Source organism: Oenanthe melanoleuca, chromosome 19 (genome assembly GCF_029582105.1).
Source record: "Oenanthe melanoleuca isolate GR-GAL-2019-014 chromosome 19, OMel1.0, whole genome shotgun sequence".
Lineage (NCBI taxonomy): Eukaryota > Metazoa > Chordata > Aves > Passeriformes > Muscicapidae > Oenanthe > Oenanthe melanoleuca.
Window position 1 is genome coordinate 1,313,532 of NC_079352.1, and position 20,401 is coordinate 1,333,932.

The following is a 20,401-nucleotide window of genomic DNA, read 5'->3' on the forward strand; positions in this document are numbered from 1 at the left end:
ATGAAACAAGTTGGAAATCAAAACTCCTGTGCCACAGGCTTTTCTCTGAGCATGTCCTGTGCCTGTTACAAGTTTTGGGGTGTTTCAGAGTGCCAGCAACAGTCTGAAGTGGGTGTGGTGGATGCATAGAGGGAGCACAGGTAACTGGCAATGCAATATTCTCTTTTCCTGTGTCCCAGTGTGCAGTGAAGCTTGCCAAAATGGTGGGGTACGTGAGTGCAGGCACTGTGGAGTACCTGTACAGCCAGGATGGCAGCTTCTACTTCCTGGAGCTGAACCCACGGCTGCAGGTGGAGCATCCCTGCACAGAGATGGTGGCAGATGTCAACCTGCCAGCAGCACAGCTCCAGGTGAGCACAGAAAATTGGGTTTCTCATCTTTCAGCAAGTTCAGCAGTTGTTTAAAGTTCCCCAAAGCCATGAAGGGATTCCTCAGAGATCCTGTAGAGAGCAGCTGTTAATATGCTGTGGTTTGTCAGTCACTTGTGTGTCCCCCCAAACTCCTGGCCCCCAACTTTCCAGCAGTGGGTGGGTGCCACAGTCCCCTCACACCTCATTAAGACTCTGTATGATTTTATAATTCTTTTTTGAACTGTATCTGTAATAAAACCCCAACTAATGAACAGGGCAAGTGGGATTTTGCTCCAGCCAGCAGCTGGTTCTACAGGTTACTCTCCCCACAGTTTATAATTGCAAAATTCCAGTTTCCTATAACCAATTAGGGCCCTTCTGTCTCACTGGGACCTCAGTATATTTTTAACAGGCCTAATGCCTGCCCATCCTCAGCTGACCTGGCACTGTCAGCTTTCCCTGGAGCCTTTTAATCAGTCAATGGAAAATACTGGCTGAAGGGCTTAAGGTGGATATTACACTGAGCTGAGTTGTCTTGGGAAGTGTGAATGTTTGACTCTGTGAGGAGAGAAGCTTAGTGGTGGAGTTTTTTATCATTTTTTTTTGTTTCTCTTTAGATTGCCATGGGGATCCCCCTCCACAGGATCAAGGACATCAGGGTGATGTATGGAGTTTCTCCCTGGGGAGACACAACCATTGATTTTGAGAACTCAGCCCACGTCCCCAGTCCCCGTGGCCACGTCATCGCTGCCCGGATCACCAGTGAGAATCCTGATGAGGTGAGGCTTCAGCTTCTGTGCTTGCTGCTCCCTGTGGGCTTTACAGGGCCAGTCCCTGCTGCTGCTGCAGCTTGTGGCAGCAAATTTAAAAGATTCTTCCCTTACCTCACTTATACTCGGGTTAGACACAGCCTGAACTTGTTACACCATGCTGTAGCACAAAGAGGTGTTCTCAGAGCCTCCAGGGCCCTAATTCTGGATTATTCACCTTTTCTTTAGGGCCTAGAGCAGTGTCTGTCTGTCTTTGCAGGGGTTTAAGCCCAGTTCTGGCACGGTTCAGGAGCTGAATTTCCGCAGCAATAAGAATGTCTGGGGCTATTTCAGTGTGGCTGCTGCAGGAGGGCTCCATGAATTTGCTGATTCCCAGTTTGGTCACTGCTTCTCCTGGGGAGAGAACCGTGAAGAAGCCATCTCGTAAGTCAGAAAAGTGGGAGAGCCTGGGGAATTGCTGGGGTTTGTCCCCTTTGATCCAAAATGCCACAGGAAAACAAGGCTCCTCACTTCTAGGAGTTTCCAGAGAAATCTCCCTGTCTTTATTTTGTTTTCCGTTTCATGGTCAGGCTTCTCATCCTGTCTTGCTTTGCAATTCCACTATATTACACCTACATTTCTACACTTCTTGCTTGATTTTCTTTCTTTTTCTTCCTTTCTGTTTCATCCCTGCCTTGTATACCTGCTGCTGGGCTGTGACACAGCTACCAAAGTGTGGAAGTCCCTCTTTAAAGCATCCAGGTGAAAGCTTCTAACAGGAAAAATATTGCTAACCTGACTTACCAATGCTTCAGGATGGTTTGTGAACCACAGAGTGTCCTCTGTGGTGTGGGGTTTTAAAGACCTGTCTGACCTGTCATCCACATTTTTCATCCAGAGCCTTTCCCCAGTTCCACTCTGGGTGGGGTGGACACCACATCTGTCTGTCTGTCTGTCTGTGTGTCTGTTGTATGCCCATGACATGTGGTAGGGCTCTGGGTGATGCTAACACTGAGCTGCTCTTCACACCAGCAGCAGGGAAATCAACATTCTCCCATTCCCCAACATTCCTGAAGGATCCTGCTCCAGTGCCTGTGCTCTTCTGCTCTGACCTTTTCTGTCTGGAGCTGCCAGCTTGCATGCTACCATTAGGATGGGATAGATAACAGGCTTCTTTCCCCTTTCAGAAACATGGTGGTGGCTCTGAAGGAGCTGTCCATCCGAGGGGACTTCAGGACCACTGTGGAATACTTGATCAAGCTGCTGGAGACAGAGAGCTTCCAGCAGAACCGCATCGACACGGGCTGGCTGGACCGGCTCATCGCCGAGAAAGTGCAGGTGCAGCTCTTCCCCTTGTGGGAGCACTCTTGGGAATGAGCAGGGGTGGTGCCTGCTGCTGCAACAGGGTTTAGGAATGGTGAATGTCCACTTCATGAAGAAACATTTTCAGTGGCATTGCTTCTTGCATATATCGAAATCCTAGGTTGTCCCTGTTGGGGAAAGTTGGACTTAGAGCTGTCCAGAAAAGCATTGAGACCAGTGTTATGTTTGGGATCTAGGACAGGTGACAGTGGAAATGTTGGAACCTTGAGATTTGATCCAGGTAGAAGAAAATGTGGTTTAAAGGAGTTACGGAAATAATGGCTTCCATAATAATGTAGAGTTCACATGGCTGCTGCACTGACTTGATTTTGAAGAGAGTTGTCCATGAACCAAAAATAGAGCTAAGACTGCAGATTCTTCTGGCTGGGTGTTGAGATTGGGCTGGAGCTGGAGGAGGTGTGACTGTGCCTGTCCCCTTTTTTAGGCTGAGAGGCCTGACACCATGCTGGGGGTGGTGTGTGGGGCTCTGCACGTGGCTGACGTCAGCTTCCGAAACAGCGTCTCCAACTTCCTGCACTCCCTGGAAAGGTAAAAGTGCAAACTGCTCTCCAGTAATTACTCCTGGTGCACTAGTTCTATTCAAGGAATGCTCAGGGCTTGTTATCTGCTGACTGTTCCCTGGCCCCAGGGAGCTCTTTATCTACTGAGAAAACTAGCAGGTATCTGCATCTCCTCATATCCCCTGCTGTCTGTACAGATTGCTTTGGTTTCCAGCAGGAGCTCCAGGAAATGGCTCAGAAACATGGAGTTCTATCTCTGTGTGCTGCTAGGGCAGCATTTGGGGGTCTTGTATCCCCCAGCAGTGAATGGAAAGGAGAGCAAAGCTGGCTTGTGTGGCTGGAGGGACTTTATTTGACTTGGTCAAACTGATTAGTGTCTCTCCTAAAAAGAGACCCTATAACAGCCTATCCCCTCTCTCTGCTAGTGTTTCCTAAAGCCTTGCATGCATCTCTGAAGCTCTTTGGACCCTTGGTAGTTATTTGGTGGCTTGTGAAGGATCAGTTTTGTTTTGTGCTTCCCTTTGCAGGGGCCAGGTGCTCCCTGCTCACACCCTGCTCAACACGGTGGACGTGGAGCTCATCTACGAGGGACGGAAGTACGTGCTGAAGGTACAGTGTGGGACCCCCACTGTGCTGCTCTGGCCTCATCCTTGCACACATCTCTGCAGGGAGTTCTATCCCAGCAGGGTTTATTTTCTCTGCTTTAGTGGGTGAAGAAATCAGCACAGCCTCCTTTTCAATAACACACCTCCATTGCAATGTCTCTGTAAACATTTCATCCTCTTGCTCTGAGTATGAAAACTGCTTTGTTACAGGCAAAGCCTGCTACAGGTTGACCAAAACTTCCAGCTGATTTTTCTGACTGTGTAGGTCTGCTCTGCTGGGGTTTTGGCACACCAATGTGACAGAATTGGCAGCAATTTTTGGTGTTGCTTTTTTGCTGCATGCAAAACTCCATGTTGCAAAAACAAACATATGAAAGTTAGGAAATATTAGACTTAAGGTTGCCTGTGCAATCTTCATTAGCTTCCTTGGGCAAATTTGTGGTGGTGGAGTTTTTAATGACAATACCATGGGCTGGTTTTTGCAGCAGTGAGAATTCTGCACCTCTGCACCTCCCTGGGTTTATCTTTGATGAGGAACAGAGGCATTGAGCAGCAGCTGAAGTGTTCTTGAAAGGATTTACCCAACTTCAAATAGGAGCTCTGGGGCAGAGACTGAAATAGGATCCCTTTCTCCAGGGAGAGCACTTGTTGCTTTCCCTGTGGGACAATCTGTCTTTTCTTCCCCCTGAATTATCTCCTCCATTATACAGTTTTAGTACATGACTGTGACCTGTGACTTGTGAGTAGATGAGGGTGAGAAGACGGTCTGTGATTGCACAATCAAACCTCAACCATCAGTGCAAAAGTGTGAGAGGATTAAATCAACATTCATGGGCAGCACTAGTTCTGGCATCTCTTGAGTGCTGTCTCACAGAATCCCACACTGCTTTGGGTTGGCCCTTGTAAAGTCTCTCTCTGTCTTTCTTGTGGGCTCCCTTCAAGTCCTGGAAGGCCACAGTTAAATCACCCCAGAATTTCTCTTCTCCAGGCTGAACAATCCCAATTCTCCCAGCCTTTCCTCACAGGAGAGGTGCTCCATCCCTGTTATCAGCTTGCTTGCTTGCCTTTGTGACCCCAATTTTTTACACAACATCAAACACCTCAGTTCCTCTTCATTAATTCCCACTATTGCAGCACTTGGAAAACTGTGTTGTGGCAGCTGAGACACTCAATGCTGTGTTCAGTTCACTGGACAATTCCCTTTCTTGTGGGTTTGCAGGTGACCAGGCAGTCTCCCAATTCCTACGTGGTGATCATGAACAGCTCCTGTGTGGAGGTGGACGTGCATCGCCTGAGTGACGGGGGGCTGCTCCTCTCCTATGATGGCAGCAGCTACACCACCTACATGAAAGAAGAAGTGGACAGGTAGCAACCTGTGCAGCTTCCTGTTTAGCATTTACACAGCCCAAATGAGTGTGTTTGTAACTTCATGCCTCCCAAAGGATCAGCTGGGAATGGAATTCTCTCCTGGAAAGGGTTTGCTAGGTGTACTGTGGGTGAGTTTTAAGACAACAGAACTTGGCTACTGTTAGAGGAAGAATCTGGCTGTGCACCACATTCCTCTGTTTGATCCTTAAAAGTGACTTTTGGGATTGTAAAAACAGAAAAAACCAGAACCTGAAAACCTTTAAAATTCTTGAAATTCCACAGCTGCTTTAGAAGTAAAGACAAGTTTCAGTGCTTCCCCTCAAAATTCCCTGCAAGGATCATAGCAGTGAGGGCAGTAAAGGGCATCCCCAGGTCTGGAATGTGAACTCTGCCCCCTCTGCTGTGTTATCTCCTGGGAAAAGTAATGGATCTGCTCAGGAGCACAAAGAATTTGGGTAACTTTCTGGGTTTGAACCTCCACCTCTCAGCTGGCTGAGGTGTTTTCCCTTAGTTTTGTTTCCAAGTAGAATAGGGAAAGGGAGACTGGATTTTCCCTTTCCCATGCCTTCCCCAAGGAATTCTGTTGCACTGGTCTGTCCTGTCCTTCCCCAGGTATCGCATCACCATTGGGAACAAGACCTGTGTGTTTGAGAAGGAGAACGATCCCTCCATCCTGCGCTCGCCTTCTGCTGGGAAGCTGATCCAGTATGTGGTGGAGGATGGGGGACACGTGTTTGCAGGCCAGTGCTTTGCAGAAATTGAGGTAAAAGTCTCAGGGAACTGGTTTGGCTGCCCAGGAAAAAGCTCAGATGCTTTGGGACTGGGAATATTTAATTTACAAATTTTAACCTGAACTACAGCAGGAATTATCAGTGAGAGTGATGGGATGGGGAAGAAATTGCTTAGCAGATGAAATTTGAGTGTTAATCACTCAGATTTTTCACACCAAGTGATAGAATTTCTCAGCAGTGAAACCATGGTTTTACCTTCCTGAGATTCCAAGGGAAGGTGAGATCCATGTGTTACCCAGCTGTGGTGAAGGCTTCTCCTGGTAGTACTCACACAGATTCAGACTTACAGGCCAGGATGAAGTAACAAACTTCATCCTGGTTAGCTGATCATTTATCAGCTCAATCCCAGGAGTTAATAAGTGTCACTCCTCCCTTCTCCTTGGGAAGTTACTTAACTCTTACCGAGGAGGAGGATGAGCAATTTCTGCATCACAGTGAGGAAAGCACAAGGGGTTGTGTAGGAGTGTGTGGCTCAAAACAGATTTGAGGGAGGGGAAGGTGTGTGATGACAGAGGGGCAATTAAACCAGTTGGGGACAATGTGTAGGAGAAAAATATCAAGACAGAGATCCAGCTATTTTATGTAAGTGCTTTTGCACTGCAACAGGTCATGGCTAAGAAGGCACCACCCACACAATCCCTGTGGCTGCCATGGTGTCGAGCAGAGCAAGGGTACAAGCAGACTGGCTCCCCCATACCCAGCCTTTCTGCTCCAAAGGCAACAGCTCTTGGTCTAAGGAAGCATTTCTATCTGAGAGCTCTAGGAAATGATCCTGGTTCCCTCTGCATGAAGTGAAGGTGTGGCTGTAGCCTTTGAGAGGAGCCTTTGGAATGCAGCAGAAAATTGTCTGCTTTGTTCACTGTGCTGAGTGTGGGACCTTCTTGAGTCCCCTGTTGGCTCAGTCAGTGTGAGCAGTGACATCCCTGAAGTTCCTGCTGCACTCTTTTGTGGCCAATTCTTTTGTTCTCTCATTCCCTTTAGTGTCTGGGTTTTGTTCCCAACATCTCTGCTTGTAAGTTTTGGGAGCACCTGAATGCCAGAGGTGCTCATGCAGGTCTGTCTGTGGTGGGACTCTGCCTGCTGGCTCCCAAAACTGGAACCATTTTGGGGCACATGGAGCTGAGTGTGTAACCTGCTTTCCTTGCTACAGGTGATGAAAATGGTGATGACAATAACAGCAGGAGAATCAGGCTGCATCCACTATGTCAAACGGCCAGGGGCAGTCCTGGATCCAGGCTGTGTGATTGCCAAGCTCCAGCTGGATGATCCCAGCAGGGTTCAGCAGGTGAGGAGTTGCAGCAGGCACAGATTTTGTGGGGTTTTAATGTAGGAGTGATGTCCAGAGTGGTACAAATGGTGCAATGAACCAGTTTCCCATTTGTGCATTGTACTGGAATTGTTACTTCACTGTTTATGATTGAGATTTTTCTCTCTCTGATTCAGGCTAAACTTACCTCCCATTCCTGCTCCCTGCTTACCTCAGTACTGTTGTGGGGCTGTGCCTCTCAACCCTGCATTTCCCACTCTTGCAAGTTAAACTTGGCTGCAGCTGAGGGTGGCTGGCTGTTGCCCATGGCTGGAGGCTCAGTGGGGCTGTTGTTGTTGCAGGCTGAGCTGCACACGGGTGCCCTGCCCCAGATCCAGAGCACGGCGCTGCGGGGCGAGAAGCTGCACCGCATCTTCCACTACGTGCTGGACAACCTGGTCAACGTGATGAATGGCTACTGCCTGCCAGAGCCCTTCTTCAGCAGCAAGGTACTGGGGGCCTCTTCTTCCAGAGCCAAAACACAGTGTTCTTGCAGCTCAGGGAAGGCTTGGGCAATTTTTCTGCCACAGGGCAGCACCAGTTAGATGGGTTGGACATCGCCCCTCTCCTTTTTCCCCTTTTTGTTGTTTATTCTTCTCACTCTTGCCTTCACACTGCCTTCTCTCTCTAGGTGAAGGGCTGGGTTGAGAGATTAATGAAGACCCTGAGGGATCCATCTTTACCCCTGCTGGAACTGCAGGACATCATGACCAGTGTTTCTGGACGGATACCACCCAATGTAGAGAAGTCCATCAAGAAGGAGATGGCCCAGTATGCCAGCAACATCACCTCAGTCCTCTGCCAGTTTCCCAGCCAACAGGTGACCAACCACATTTCATGAAGGGATAAAAATTGGTTTGTGCTGGGGCAGAGAGAAAGTTCCTTTAAATGACATGGAGGACCTGGAAGATGTGTTTGAACATGGGGTCCTCACAGTGAGAGGAACTTGCCTGTGTCACTTCAAGGCTTGTCTCTTTACCTGTGCTGAAGGGTGTGTGTTCCCTGCTCACTATAGCTATAACCAGGCACTTAGGAAACACTTCAGTCTTATCAGTGGCCCTGTGAGCATTTATTTGCTTTTTGCATGGTTTGTAGTGCCAGTGCAACCTCAAAAAAGAGTGATTGATTGCAGCCCAGGGAGGCCAGGTAGGGTAAGGAGGTGCTGGAAGCTGATTTCTCCATGTATGATACAGTGCAGTGATTTTTGTATCACTGACAGGTCTTGGATCTCCTTTGCTGGAGTCTGCTGGGGCTCTGGTGTGTCTGTGCTGCTTGTCCAGCCCATCCCTGTGCTTTTTTTCCACGAGCTTTTCCCTTTCAGATTGCCAACATCCTGGACAGCCACGCGGCCACGCTGAACCGCAAGTCGGAGCGCGAGGTTTTCTTCATGAACACCCAGAGCATCGTGCAGCTGGTGCAGAGGTCAGCCTTTCCCAGGGGTGTCCTGCTCAGCAGCAGCTCCCCCAGCAGGCATGGCAGGGCTGGGTGTGTGCTCAGCCTCACTCAGGGCTGGGTTTGGGGTGTCTGTGCCTCTGCAGGTACCGCAGTGGCATTCGGGGCCACATGAAGGCCGTGGTGATGGATCTGCTCCGGCAGTACCTGAAGGTGGAGACTCAGTTCCAGCACGGTCAGTTCCTGGGCACATCAGGGATTTGATTTCTTACAGAGTCCTGTTTAGTCCTGGAAAGGCCATGTGGGCCCTTTGGAGGAGGTTTGCTCTCACTTTGTGCTGAGGGAGGGTGAGGTGCACAGGGTTGTTTTAAGGCTCTATTCTCAGACCTGTAGAGGAGATTGTGTCCCCGAAGCTCAGCTGAAGCTGAGAGCTGAAATCAATGCCTTGCAGTGCTCTATCCAGGCACAAGATGGCAATGAAGCCCTGGCTGATTCTGAGGCTGGGGCTCTTACAGGTAGTTCAGATTCCACTCTTTTGTCCTGCTCCATTACCTGCCCTGGCCTAATGGTACTGCAGATTCATTTCCACTTCAATTTGCTGGCAGCTGAGGATGGTGCAAGGCTTTTTGCTGTTATTTCATTTTGGTTGTCATTTGAATGAAAGTCTGAGCTCCCTATTCCTCTCTCAGTATTGCTCACAAAGGAGGCATTTGGTGTTGGAGCTGTTTATTAAGAGTGGGATGTTAAAATTAAAGTTTGCAGTAGGTAATGGTGGGAATGATTCCTTCCCAAATTGATTGTGTGGACCACAGGGAAACACAGAATGGTCTGGGTTGGAAGGGACTTTAAAGCACATCTCATTCCACACCTGCCATGAGCAGGGACATGTTCCACTGTCCCAGGCTGCTCTCAGCCCTGTCCAGCCTGGCCTTGGACACTTCAGGGATCCAGAGGCAGCCACAGCTGCTCTGGGCACCCTGTGCCAGGGCCTCCCCACCCTCACAGGAGGAATTTTTTTCTAATACCCAACCTAACCCTGCTCCCTGTCAGTGTGAAGCCATTCCCTCTTGTCCTGTCACTCTGCTCCTTGTAAATAATCTCTCTCCATCTTCCTTGTCGACTCCCTTCAAGGAGATTCTCAAAAAATACATCTAGAAAAATAAAGACACATCTAATAACTTGTAATCCTTGCCACAGAGGTGTGAAGACTGGAAAAGAAATGTGCATTTCTGCCTGCAGGTCACTATGACAAGTGTGTCTTCACCCTTCGTGAGGAGAACAAGAGTGACATGAACGCGGTGCTGAACTACATCTTCTCCCATGCCCAGGTCACCAAGAAGAACCTGCTGGTTACAATGCTCATTGTAAGTGTCTGCTGCTCTCTCTCTCTCTTTCTCTCTCTCTTTCTCTCTCTCTCTCTCTTTTTCTTTCTCTCTCTCTCTCTTTCTCTCTCTCTCTCTCTCTCTCTCTCTCTCTCTCTCCCTCCCTCTATTTTACAAGCATTTTACAAGTCTGTTACTGCCAAAAATACATCCAAAGTAGCCATCCACGAAATAACTCTCCAAAGCAAAAGAAGTGCCATAATTTTCCTAGACTGAGGCTGAGTTTCTTAAATTCTCATTTGTAAGATGGAAGGATGCTGACATTCTTTCTTCCTGCCTCTCCCTTTTCCCCTTTCTTTTTCCCCCTTTCCCTTTTTGGTGTGTGCTGTGATTGTAAGTAACGCTTGCCTTAAGAATCTCATTATTTGAACACGGAGCCATATTTCCTCTGAGAATTCTGGAGTAGCTTTGAGCTGGGGCTGTTCATTTCTCAAGTAATCACGCTGCCGTGATGGAGAGAGAAAATGGCAGCTGTTCACAGCTCAGGCCTTCAATTTTCTTCAGAGTCCAGTCACTCAAGTGTGTAATTACACGGGGGTGCTGGTGAGGCGTTAGCCCTTGTCAGGGAGCTGGGCTGAGGCTTTGCTGCTGCCTTTGCCAATCAGAGCAGCCAGAGCCAGAGCCTGCCTTTGGCTTCTTGTTGTCATCCTGATTATTCCTTGCTAAAATGGGACTGGAACTTTTGGTCTGGTTTGTCACCTGCTGTGGGCTGTGCCAGTGGGGAGACCTCAGAGAGCCTCCCTTGTCCCTTCCTCTTGGGTCATTCTTGCCACCATCACTGCCAGCTAGTTCTGCTCAAGAAAAGGCAACACCCCAGGCTGCCAGAACTTGAAAGACAGTGGAGTGAAGAGCTTCTCCTGGTTATCTGAGTGCCATCGGTGAGGCCACGGTGCTGCCTCGTGGGGGGCACAGGGATTTCTCCTCTGGGGTGGGAACAGGGCACAGGGATTTCTCCTCTGGAGTGGGAACAGGGCACAGGGATTTCTCCTCTGGAGTGGGAACAGGAGCTGCAATGTGCCTGTGGTCACTCTTGGCACAGCTGGGTGTCCCTGGGCTCCCAGGCCATGAACCATCACTGCTCTCCCTTCCAGCTCATCGCTCTTCACCTCCCCGTGGCACGTTTGGTGCCACCACAGTGGCAGCTGTGGTGTTTTAGGGTGCCAGGTGGTGTTTCAGGCTGTTTGTGTGGGGTGGGGTAAGGGCAGCCTCACTGCCTGTGTGGCTGTTATTGATGTGTCCCAGGAATCCATTATTAACCAGGGGCTCTGAGGATGGCTTTAGTAATGGTGTTATGCTACCATCACTCACCTTTTTTAGCCAGCAGGCACTGAAGGCAGGGTGGGAACTGCTCCATCCTTCATACATCTGCTGAAATATGGTGTCATTTGTTGTTGTATGTTCATTTTCTGTGCTTAACTTATGCACATCCTGGCCTGAGCAGGATGGAGTGGCTGCTGGCATGGCAGGGTCCCATGTCCTGTCAGATTTCTGTTCCCTGGAGCAGCAACATAACAACAGCCAGGAGTTTGTGTTTCAAATCCTGCAGCTCTTGAATTACCCACCATGAATCCCCACAGTGTCCTGGAGAGGATAAGTGCACAGGACTTTCTTTGGGATCAATCACACTCGTGTTTGGTGGCCCAGGCCTGGTCAGGAGGGGACAGCAGTCTGCTCAGAGCTGGGAGCTCAATGTTTTCTCAGTGGTTTGGGTATGGTCTGTCTCCCTGGGAGATCTGTGTCATCATTCCTAGAGGTGCCAGCAGGCCTGAGTGAGGCTGAGAGGAAGGGATCAACAGCAGTGTGAGGGAAGAGCTGTTGAGCCCTGGAATCTCGTGGAGTATGAGATGTTGTGTCATTATTCTCTCTATGGGACTTTTGTATTATTTGGCTTTGGTTTTTAGTTTATTTTCCTTGGCAGCTTTGTCAATCCCACCTGCTGCACAGAGGTTTCCCCTTATCCTTTCCTATCTCTTGGATCTTCAAATGGCCTATTCTGGTCTGTAGGTGTTTAAGATCTTAAACTTTTAGGCAGCAGCTCTTTCTCGTGGCAAATCCCTTTTCATCTCACATTTCCCTCTATGATTAATTTATCAAGACAAGCTGTTAAGTGCTGTGTGGAAGAATCACCTTAGAGGCTCCTAGAGGGTTTCCAGCTTCGGGGTGGGAGGGAGGAGGCTCACAAGAAGTGTTGAAGACTGTGGGATTATTCATGGGAATTGAAACTATTTTTGGAAGAAAGTCTTTACTGTTGGCATTTTTTTGAATGAATGAATTCAGAAGAGTTTTGGAGCAGCATTAGCACTGGAAGTTTATGCTCTTCAGTTCTATTATTTTATCCAACCAATTCAGGGCAACGTAAGGTTGTGGATTTCCTCAGATCCAGGATTCTCTGGTTAGAAGAAATATTATGGAATCAGTCCTGTAGTGTGGCAGGAAATACAGTACATTATTCATGGGTTTAGTTAGCTTTGCTTAGCCTTGTCACAGGAATGACAGATCTTTTTTCTGGTGCTGGCTGAAGCTGCACAAAGCTTGGGTGGTTTGTGGTTGTGGGGACTTCTGAGGTTTGAGGTGTTTTTTTAAGTGGATGTCAGGAGGTTCTCTGGCAGTGTAACTCTGGTCACCCTTCCAGAGTTTGGGGTGGAAGGGGAAGGTTTGCTGATCTCTGTATGTTCCACAAGGTGTCTGGCTACAATTTAAGCTCTTTGAATTTTGCATTGGTGCTAGGAGAAACTTCTGGTACAAACCTGAAACTGGGTAGTGGGAAGAAGTTTTCTGAGTCTCTCTGACAACCAGCATTTCTCATGTGTTTGGGTGCCAAAACATGTGCCACAAGTAGGAGAATGGGAGATGGTGCCTGTCCCTTCTTTCAGTTTTTATTTATGTCTGTAAAATTGTTGAATTCTGCATATTTGTGTCCTTGTCAGCACAGAATTCCAGGATAATTTAGGTCAGGGCTTGTGGGGATGGTGTGGTCCAGCCCTGAGTGTGTGTGTTCATATTCCAGTTCAAGCTCCTTTGGGGGAGCACAGATGATGTTTTCCCTCTGTGCTAAGCACCTCCTGCTCTCTCTGTTGCCAGGACCAGCTCTGTGGCCGTGACCCCACCCTGACAGACGAGCTGATCAACATCCTGACAGAGCTGACCCAGCTCAGCAAGACGACCAACGCCAAGGTGGCCCTGCGAGCGCGGCAGGTGAGCGATGCTGCCCGGGCTGCTCTGCCTGCAGCTCACCCTCTGGGAAATCCACAATCCTGCTGTTTGTTTTGGTCACTGTGCACATGGGGAGAGTAGCTTCCTGTGAGCAGCACTTTGACAGTGAAGCTAATTAGCAGTGATTAACTGGCAAAGAGTGTGGTGCATTCCCAATCACCGTAATATTTAAATTTAACATGCATTCCTTTGTCCCTACTCCTCCAAAAAGTTTTGTCTGGCTGGCACAGGAGTTAGCTGGGAGTAGCCCATGGTTTGTGTGATGGAGGAAGTGGAACTGCATGGTCACTGTGGTTTTTGGTGGTTTTGTCATCTGCAAATCTGACCAGCACAGGCTGCCTGGATTGTGCTGGAATAACATGGACAGGCTCTCCAGGTTCCTCAGCTGCCTTACAGTTGTGGATCCATGTTTGCAGAGAACAGGGAGAGCCATTTGCACAAGAACCAGTTGTTCTTTGCAGCTGCTAAGGAATTACCACAAAGAATTGTGCTGGCCTTTTGCAGGGTTTCTTCCATCTTTGAGCTGTGCTTTGTCAATTTTGTTTTTACTTGGAAATAATTGGAAAAACTCTTGATACTGTGAATTCCAGGAGTCTGCTGCAGAACTGATTTGAATGTCACACAGGCACCCAGATATTGTTGTGAGCTTCCCCTCCAGCAGTTCAGTTTAACCCTCCTCTGTTGCCAGGAAGGGGTGAGAGGGTGCAGTGGTTTCCTGATAACGCTGACCCCGGAGTCTGATCACTCCTCTCACTGCACAGTCCCTGTCTCCACCCTAAAGCAGGAAAGCTCACACTTAGGAGGGTCTCTCCTTTTATTTCAAAGCTTGACTATTGAAGATGAACAGGGTGTTTGAAGCTGCTCAGTGACCTTCTATTTCCTTCAGGATTGTGTTTGTGTCCTTGAACCGTTCCGCTATTGAACCTCCCCACATCAGCTGGGGATGGTGCTGCAGCCCTTGTGCTGCTCTTCCACTTCATTTTCCCTGCAAGCTGCTTCCATTTCCTACCTCTGCATCTTTCATGTTGGGCATTTAATACCTGGCCCTGGTGTGTGTTGCCTGCCCTGCCCAGGAGCAGAGCGTGGGGCTCCCCACTGGCTCTGCTTCCCAATTAACAGCTGGGCAGGCAATCCCCAGGACCAGCAGCTCTGCCCTGCTAAATCACATGCACTGATGGAACTTGATTGAAGCTGTTCCCTTTCTCCGTGGGGAATTGCCAATAATACAAACGGAGCAGACACACAAATGAGGCCAGGGAGGGGAGAGGCTTTGCAGCATCACGGGACAATCTGGCTGCCTCTTCAGGGATGGAGCAGGCTGCTGCTGCCTGCAGGTGACAGCCCCCTGCTGCTGGCCCAGCACTGACACTGCCTGTGTTTCCCCAGGTCCTCATTGCCTCCCACCTGCCCTCCTACGAGCTGCGCCACAACCAGGTGGAGTCCATCTTCCTGTCGGCCATCGACATGTACGGGCACCAGTTCTGCATTGAGAACCTGCAGGTACCCACCAGCCTCCCCTCCCTGGCTCCCTGCTTCCTTTCACTCACCTGCATGTCCCAAACTCCCTGTGCCTTTCAGTTGTGTTGGTCTGGTGTCCAGCTTTGCCCTGGTTTTTGGTTTTGTCCCTATGCTGATGTGGGAATCACCTCGTCCCAGTTCTGCACCTTCATCAGGGGGAGCAGCAGAGGAGAGGGGCTGGTTCCTCCCTCTGCTCACCAGGCATGAGGAAAAGGGGTGGAGCTGTGCCAGGGGAAGCTCAGATTGAACATTTGGAAAAGGTTCTTCCCCCAGAGGGTGCTGGAGCACACTGAACAGGCTCCCCAGGGAATGGGCACAGCCCCAAGACCACAGAGCTCCAGGAGCTCCTCTCCTATGGTTTTAGTTTTAGTCCTGTGAGGAGCAGGGAGTTGGACTCAGTGATCCCTTCCAACTTCAGCTTTTCTGTGGTTTAATATAAAAAAGTCATAATCCTTGATGAACAACAGGAAAAGCTTAGAAATCAGATCTAGCTAGGCTTGATTTGGGGTTTTTCCTTTGTTGCCTGGTCCTAGTTGCAAGGCAGAGTTCTCTTTTAAACCTCTGCTTAATCTGATCTCTCCTAGAAACTCATTTTATCCGAGACATCCATCTTTGATGTGCTTCCCAACTTCTTCTACCACAGTAACCAGGTGGTAAGAATGGCAGCTCTGGAGGTGAGTTTATTCCCATTGAAAAAAAAAAAAATCAGTATTTTTAATATTCCTGTGGATTTGGTTTGTTTTGAGCATTGTCACCCTGCAAGATCCTAGAGAGCTGTAGGTTATGTGGGATTTGGCATGGGGTTTATCCAGCTGTTCATTTGGAGGCATCTGTTTGTTTTTTAACACTTTTTGAGTCTCTGAGGTGTTGCTGCCCTCAGCCCCTGATGGAGTTTCTGTGTCCCAGGTGTATGTTAGGAGAGCCTACATTGCCTACGAGCTGAACAGTGTCCAGCACCGCCAGCTGAAGGACAACACCTGCGTGGTGGAGTTCCAGTTCATGCTGCCCACCTCCCATCCCAACAGGTCAGACCTCCTGCCTCTGCAGCTGCAGCTTTGGGAGGGGCTCATCCTGAAAAAAACCAGAAAATTTGTGCTAGGACTGGTAGAGAAAGAGGGTTTGTTTAAGCCTGATATAATTTTCATATATTTTCTAGATCTTAACTTCAGCTTGGGTAGTAAATTATCTTTAGAATGTCAGTTCTAGTTGAATGCTAAGCCTTCTAAAAGATACAATTCCAGAATAATCAGTTAATGGGAATTTTAATACAGAACAGTCCAACAGTCTCTGTCCCCTTCCTGCCAGCCCTTTCTGAGTGCTTGTGTGGCTCTTCTCCTCCCTGGCTTTGCTGGATAAGGTGACATCTTTTGTACCAGACCATTTTTTATGGAGCAGACCAAGATCAGAGTTTTATACAAAATGCTGGAATTGACACACTTTGATTTTCAGTTTTGCATTTCTTGTGTCTACAACTCTTGCTGCCTCCTCCTGGAGAGGAGGGTGGGTTCTCTAGCTCATTGTAAAAAACCAAAACCTGATTATGAGAACTTCCAGGAGCAGTGCATCAGGGTGGTTTGGGGTGGAAAGCCCATCTCCTTCCAGTCTCCTGCCATGGGGGGCCCAGGTTGTTTCTGGGTGTCTGTCTGCCCCAGTTTTCCCCAGGAGGGTGCTGAGCTGTCCCTGTTTGTCGCTGCTGCTCTGGGGTCGCAGTGAGTCCCTGCAGCCACCGGGTGCCGCTCTTGGTCCGTGCCGCCTTTTCTCCCTCCTTTGTTTCCAAACGTTTTTTCCCGATCTCGTTTTTGGTGGGGTCTGGTCTCGCTTCATTGAGAATCCATCAGTACCTTTTATGAAATGGTTTTCAGGGTCTGGTTTGCTGGAAATGAATGGCTGTCCCCAGCCAGCCCCCAAACCACTCCTGCTACAAATGGGACACGTGTTTGGGCTCATCTGTTCCCTGCATTTCTAGAATATTTGTAAATAATTGCATACTATTTTTAGTACCCCTCTATAATGCTCTCTTCTCCCCTTTATTCTTCCTCCATTGCTTCTCTGCTGGCCTCAGTTGCCTTTGTTGCTCAGGGATTTTTGGCCTGCCAGTGCTGGCCACTGCTCTGCTGTGTGCACAGGCTTAATCAGACAAGGTCAGTGGAAGAGGAGGGATGTTCCCTGCTCCAGGAGCATCTCTCTGGCCTGAAATCCCCTCTCCCCTTAGCCAGGGACAGTGTTGTGAGCTCAGTTCTGCTCCTCAGGCTGCTGGATGGTGGAAAATGCACAAGGGAAGCAAGTTCATCCCTGCAGGGGCAGCTTCAGCTCCTTGGGGGTACCAGTGATGGATTTGGCTCCTGGTGCTTGGAGCAGCTTCTTGCTCTCCCTCTGGGGTACCTGGAGGGTGCCCAGGGGCTGATGGTGGCACAGGGTTTAAGGAGCTCTGAAGCCACACCTGGTGTTAAACCCAGGACATGGAAATCTCAGAACTCTGACATTGTCTTTGTTGTTCTTGACCATGGTCTGTGTTCATCATGTGCTTTTCTGTATCTTTTGTAGCACAAATTCTTAGGCTGAAAAGATAAAAATGCATTCCAAGGGCAAACCCCAAAGCCAAAATATCCCAAAATGTCCCTGGAGGCTCTGCAGGGCTGGTGACCCAGGAGCAGATGCCAGAGAGCCCTTAGGGGAGTTTTCCCTTTTGGAGCTGCTGTTAGATGATGCCACACATTTTTCACCATTGCCTCAGGTATTTTTAAACCCTGGTCCCTTTATGTCAGATGTCTGTGAACCTTTGAGAGCCCAAGTTTTACTGCAGCAAATATTCATGTAGAGAAAACAGCAAACTGATAATGCCTTAAATTCTAATTATGTTTTTAAATTTCTATTTAAATTCTTTGTTATTGGTATTTAACCCTGCTCTGCCTTTACTTAATTGTGGCAGAAACAATCCCAGTCACTCCTCCTGAGCTGCCTGATCACAGCTCAGGCTCAGACTTTGTGTTTTTGGCCATGGAAAGATTGCCATCAGCTGCCCACAGGGAAGCAGAGAGGACAGAAAAGCTGTTAAATCTGCTGACAAAGTCACAGAAGTGCAACCTGCTCCTGGTGGGTTTTGTGGGCAGAAACTGTTTGGGGAATTATTTGTTTAAATTAACAGAAAACATCCTAATGTGAGAATCCCCACTGAAGGGAAAGTCATAGGGAGAAAAATTAGCTTCTAATGGGAATCACAGAGGGTTTGATGGATCCATCAGCATTCCCTGTGCCCAGTGCAGGGCAGATGAGGAGTGCAGTGTCACCATCTGGCAGCAAATGCAGTTGGGGACCCTCCCTGAGCAGAAAGCCAGGCTGGAGCTGGGTCCAAGGAGATCTCTGGGATGCCAGAGATGTGCCCAGGGGGCTCAGAGCCCTGCCTGGGTTTGGCTGCAGCCAGCCTGGTCTGGGGAGAGGAGCTGGAGGAAGAAATGAGCCCTGCTCTGAGCTGGGCAGTATTGACTGCTGCTCACAGAGTTCAGCTGCCTTTGTCAGCTTGGCAGCCCAGGTGACACACACTGAAAGGCCTTTCTGAGGTGCTCATGGAACAGGCCTTGCCTAATCTTAGCTTAAAATCTTCTGTTCAAAGAAACATTGTGTGTCGAGGAGAGGGAATTATAGTGCTTTTTCAACAAAAGTGTTTCTTTCTAATCCCCTCTCTCTCCTCTCCTGCTTTCCAGCAGCCTTTCTTATGTCTGAAGCTGTAAGGTTTAAATTAAACTGGGACATTGTCTGCTGTAGCCAGCTCTTGGAGCTTGCTGCTGCCCTGCTCCTCCCAGAGCATCCCCTTCTCTCCAGCTCCCCCAGCCAGGCTGTTCATGATCCCCCCTTCCCCAGGAATAGATGTGCTGGAGGATCAGGAGGGGAGAACTGAGATAAATGTGCTCCCTCAAAGCAGATTCCTGTTTTTCCCAGAGCTGGATGTGTCCCCTGTAGCAGGTGTGAGGCAGGTGCTGGCAAGGAGACTTGGAGGTGCTCTGCTCTCCTGATTTGGGGTGTGGCAGGGATTGCCCAGGGCTCTGCCTTCTGCTCTGTTGGGCCCCAGAGGAAACTGAAATACAGCCCAGGCTGGTTTTGGTCCCTGCTGCCTCAGCCATGCCTTCCAACCCCTCTGCACTGAGCCCATCCCTTCCCTCTGCCCCATGGAGCACCCCCAGCTGCCACACTCAGCCTTGGCAAGTCCTGAGGGATCCTGGGTCTGGCTGCAGCAGTGGAAGGAGGAGTGAGGAAGAGTTTAGCACTGCAGATGAAGTTCTGATAATGAGCCTGCTTAGCTTTGAGGCTCTGGGGACTGGATAAAGGAAAGGTTTGATAGCAGCTCACCTTGGGTGCCTCTGGAGCCAGGAATGCACTCTCAGCACACATGGATGCAGAGGCAAATGCCTTGTCTGGGTTGAATTCATTCTGGGGCTGCATCCTGTTTTCCAAGGGTGGAATTCAAGCCTAGGCATGAGTTGTTCTCATTTCATCAACCCCATCAAACCACAGAATGGCCTGGGGTGGAAGGACCTTAAAGCTCATCTTGTTCCACCCCCTACAGTGGGTAGGGAACTTCCCACTAGAGCCCATCCAAGGGTTTTTCCATCAGCATAAATGTCCCAACTATCTTGTGCTTGGTTTTGCCTCTTCCCTCTGTGCTTGTGGATGTTTGTTCTTGCCCTACCTTGGACTTTGGTGTTGCTGATTCCAAGGCTTGAGAGTGGTGCATGATCTCCCCTTTGCTGTCTCCTGATGTTCTGTCATCTATGGGGTATTCTGCTTGTTCCTTTTTGCCAGCCTTTTCCTTAGCTCACAGCTAGGAGCCATTTGGAAGGCTGAAAGCCAGCTGAAATATCCCTGGTCCTAAGCAGGGCTTTTTTAAGAACCCCACACTCACATTTAGAACAGCGTGCAGAGGTTTTTTTCCTGCTATCATTTTACAACAATCTACTCTTAAAATGTGAATTTCTGACAAAGTGAAAGCATTTTCTGTGGACTAGTTGCTGGAACAGCCTCTGGCATCAGTCTTTGGATGCCAGGAGTGACCCAGCTGTGCTGCTGTGGGCTCTGACCCCACCTGCAGCCCCAAAGGGATCACTCATGGGGTGTCAGGTAGCCTGAGGTCCCCTCCTTGTTGTGAGAGTGGTTTGAACGGGGAGGGAGGAGGGGAAAATGATTCCAGGACACCTGTAAATCCCTGCAGCTCCGTGCTGAGGTTTGATGTTAATTAGGCAGCAGGCAGCAGTAATGTGCTGCTGTTCCCTTGGCTTGCCTGCCTTGGAAAGGGCAGAATCTTCCAGCAGAGCAGAGAAGGGGCTGTGGAAGGGGCAGCAAACTGAATGGAACAGAGATAATTTTATGCAAATTGGACTTCTGTAGCAGATTCAGCTTGGCTGAATCACAGAGGGAGCAGAAGAATAAGAGAAGAAAGAGGGAGAGGAAAAACCCAATCAGAATGTATGGTTTGAGGCATGTTTCACAGCCTTCTGGTTAGATTCTTCTACAGAAATGAAGAAACATAAGAGGAATGGCACTGGTCAGAGCCAGTGGAATTGCTCTTTCTCCTGTGGTACTGCTGTTAATAACTACAAGTGGGTTATTGAGCCAACCTCTGCTTTGCTGCTTTGCTGCCTCATTTCCAAAGCTTTGCCCTGTGCTGGCACTTGCTCACAGCTGCAGCTTTGCACAGCCTTGGTGTGGGGAGAGCTCCTGTTCTCACAGAAAAAGGGAAAGAAAAGGAGGAGGGGGTGAGGGGAACCAAATTCAGAGTCCCCAGGAGGTGCAGGGGGTGCAGGAGCAATGGCACAGAGCTGATCCATGCTGGGATCAGTTCCTGGTCAGGAA

The 20,401-nt window shown here is 49.1% G+C and overlaps 1 protein-coding gene across 5 annotated transcripts in view; it reads left to right on the forward strand.

The window, feature by feature from the left end:
- ACACA (acetyl-CoA carboxylase alpha) overlaps positions 1–20,401 on the forward strand; it is a 102,421-nt gene that overhangs the window by 19,205 nt on the left and 62,815 nt on the right. For all 5 annotated transcript variants that reach the window (XM_056506983.1, XM_056506979.1, XM_056506982.1 and 2 more), the window contains 18 exons: positions 180–350; positions 968–1,129; positions 1,380–1,543; positions 2,287–2,437; positions 2,907–3,010; positions 3,510–3,591; positions 4,807–4,952; positions 5,568–5,718; positions 6,897–7,031; positions 7,355–7,501; positions 7,684–7,872; positions 8,374–8,474; positions 8,591–8,679; positions 9,684–9,808; positions 12,908–13,021; positions 14,426–14,539; positions 15,142–15,231; positions 15,464–15,582. In XM_056506983.1, the coding sequence (XP_056362958.1) occupies positions 180–350; positions 968–1,129; positions 1,380–1,543; positions 2,287–2,437; positions 2,907–3,010; positions 3,510–3,591; positions 4,807–4,952; positions 5,568–5,718; positions 6,897–7,031; positions 7,355–7,501; positions 7,684–7,872; positions 8,374–8,474; positions 8,591–8,679; positions 9,684–9,808; positions 12,908–13,021; positions 14,426–14,539; positions 15,142–15,231; positions 15,464–15,582 (2,354 nt within the window). The remainder of the gene's footprint in view (positions 1–179; positions 351–967; positions 1,130–1,379; positions 1,544–2,286; positions 2,438–2,906; positions 3,011–3,509; positions 3,592–4,806; positions 4,953–5,567; positions 5,719–6,896; positions 7,032–7,354; positions 7,502–7,683; positions 7,873–8,373; positions 8,475–8,590; positions 8,680–9,683; positions 9,809–12,907; positions 13,022–14,425; positions 14,540–15,141; positions 15,232–15,463; positions 15,583–20,401) is intronic.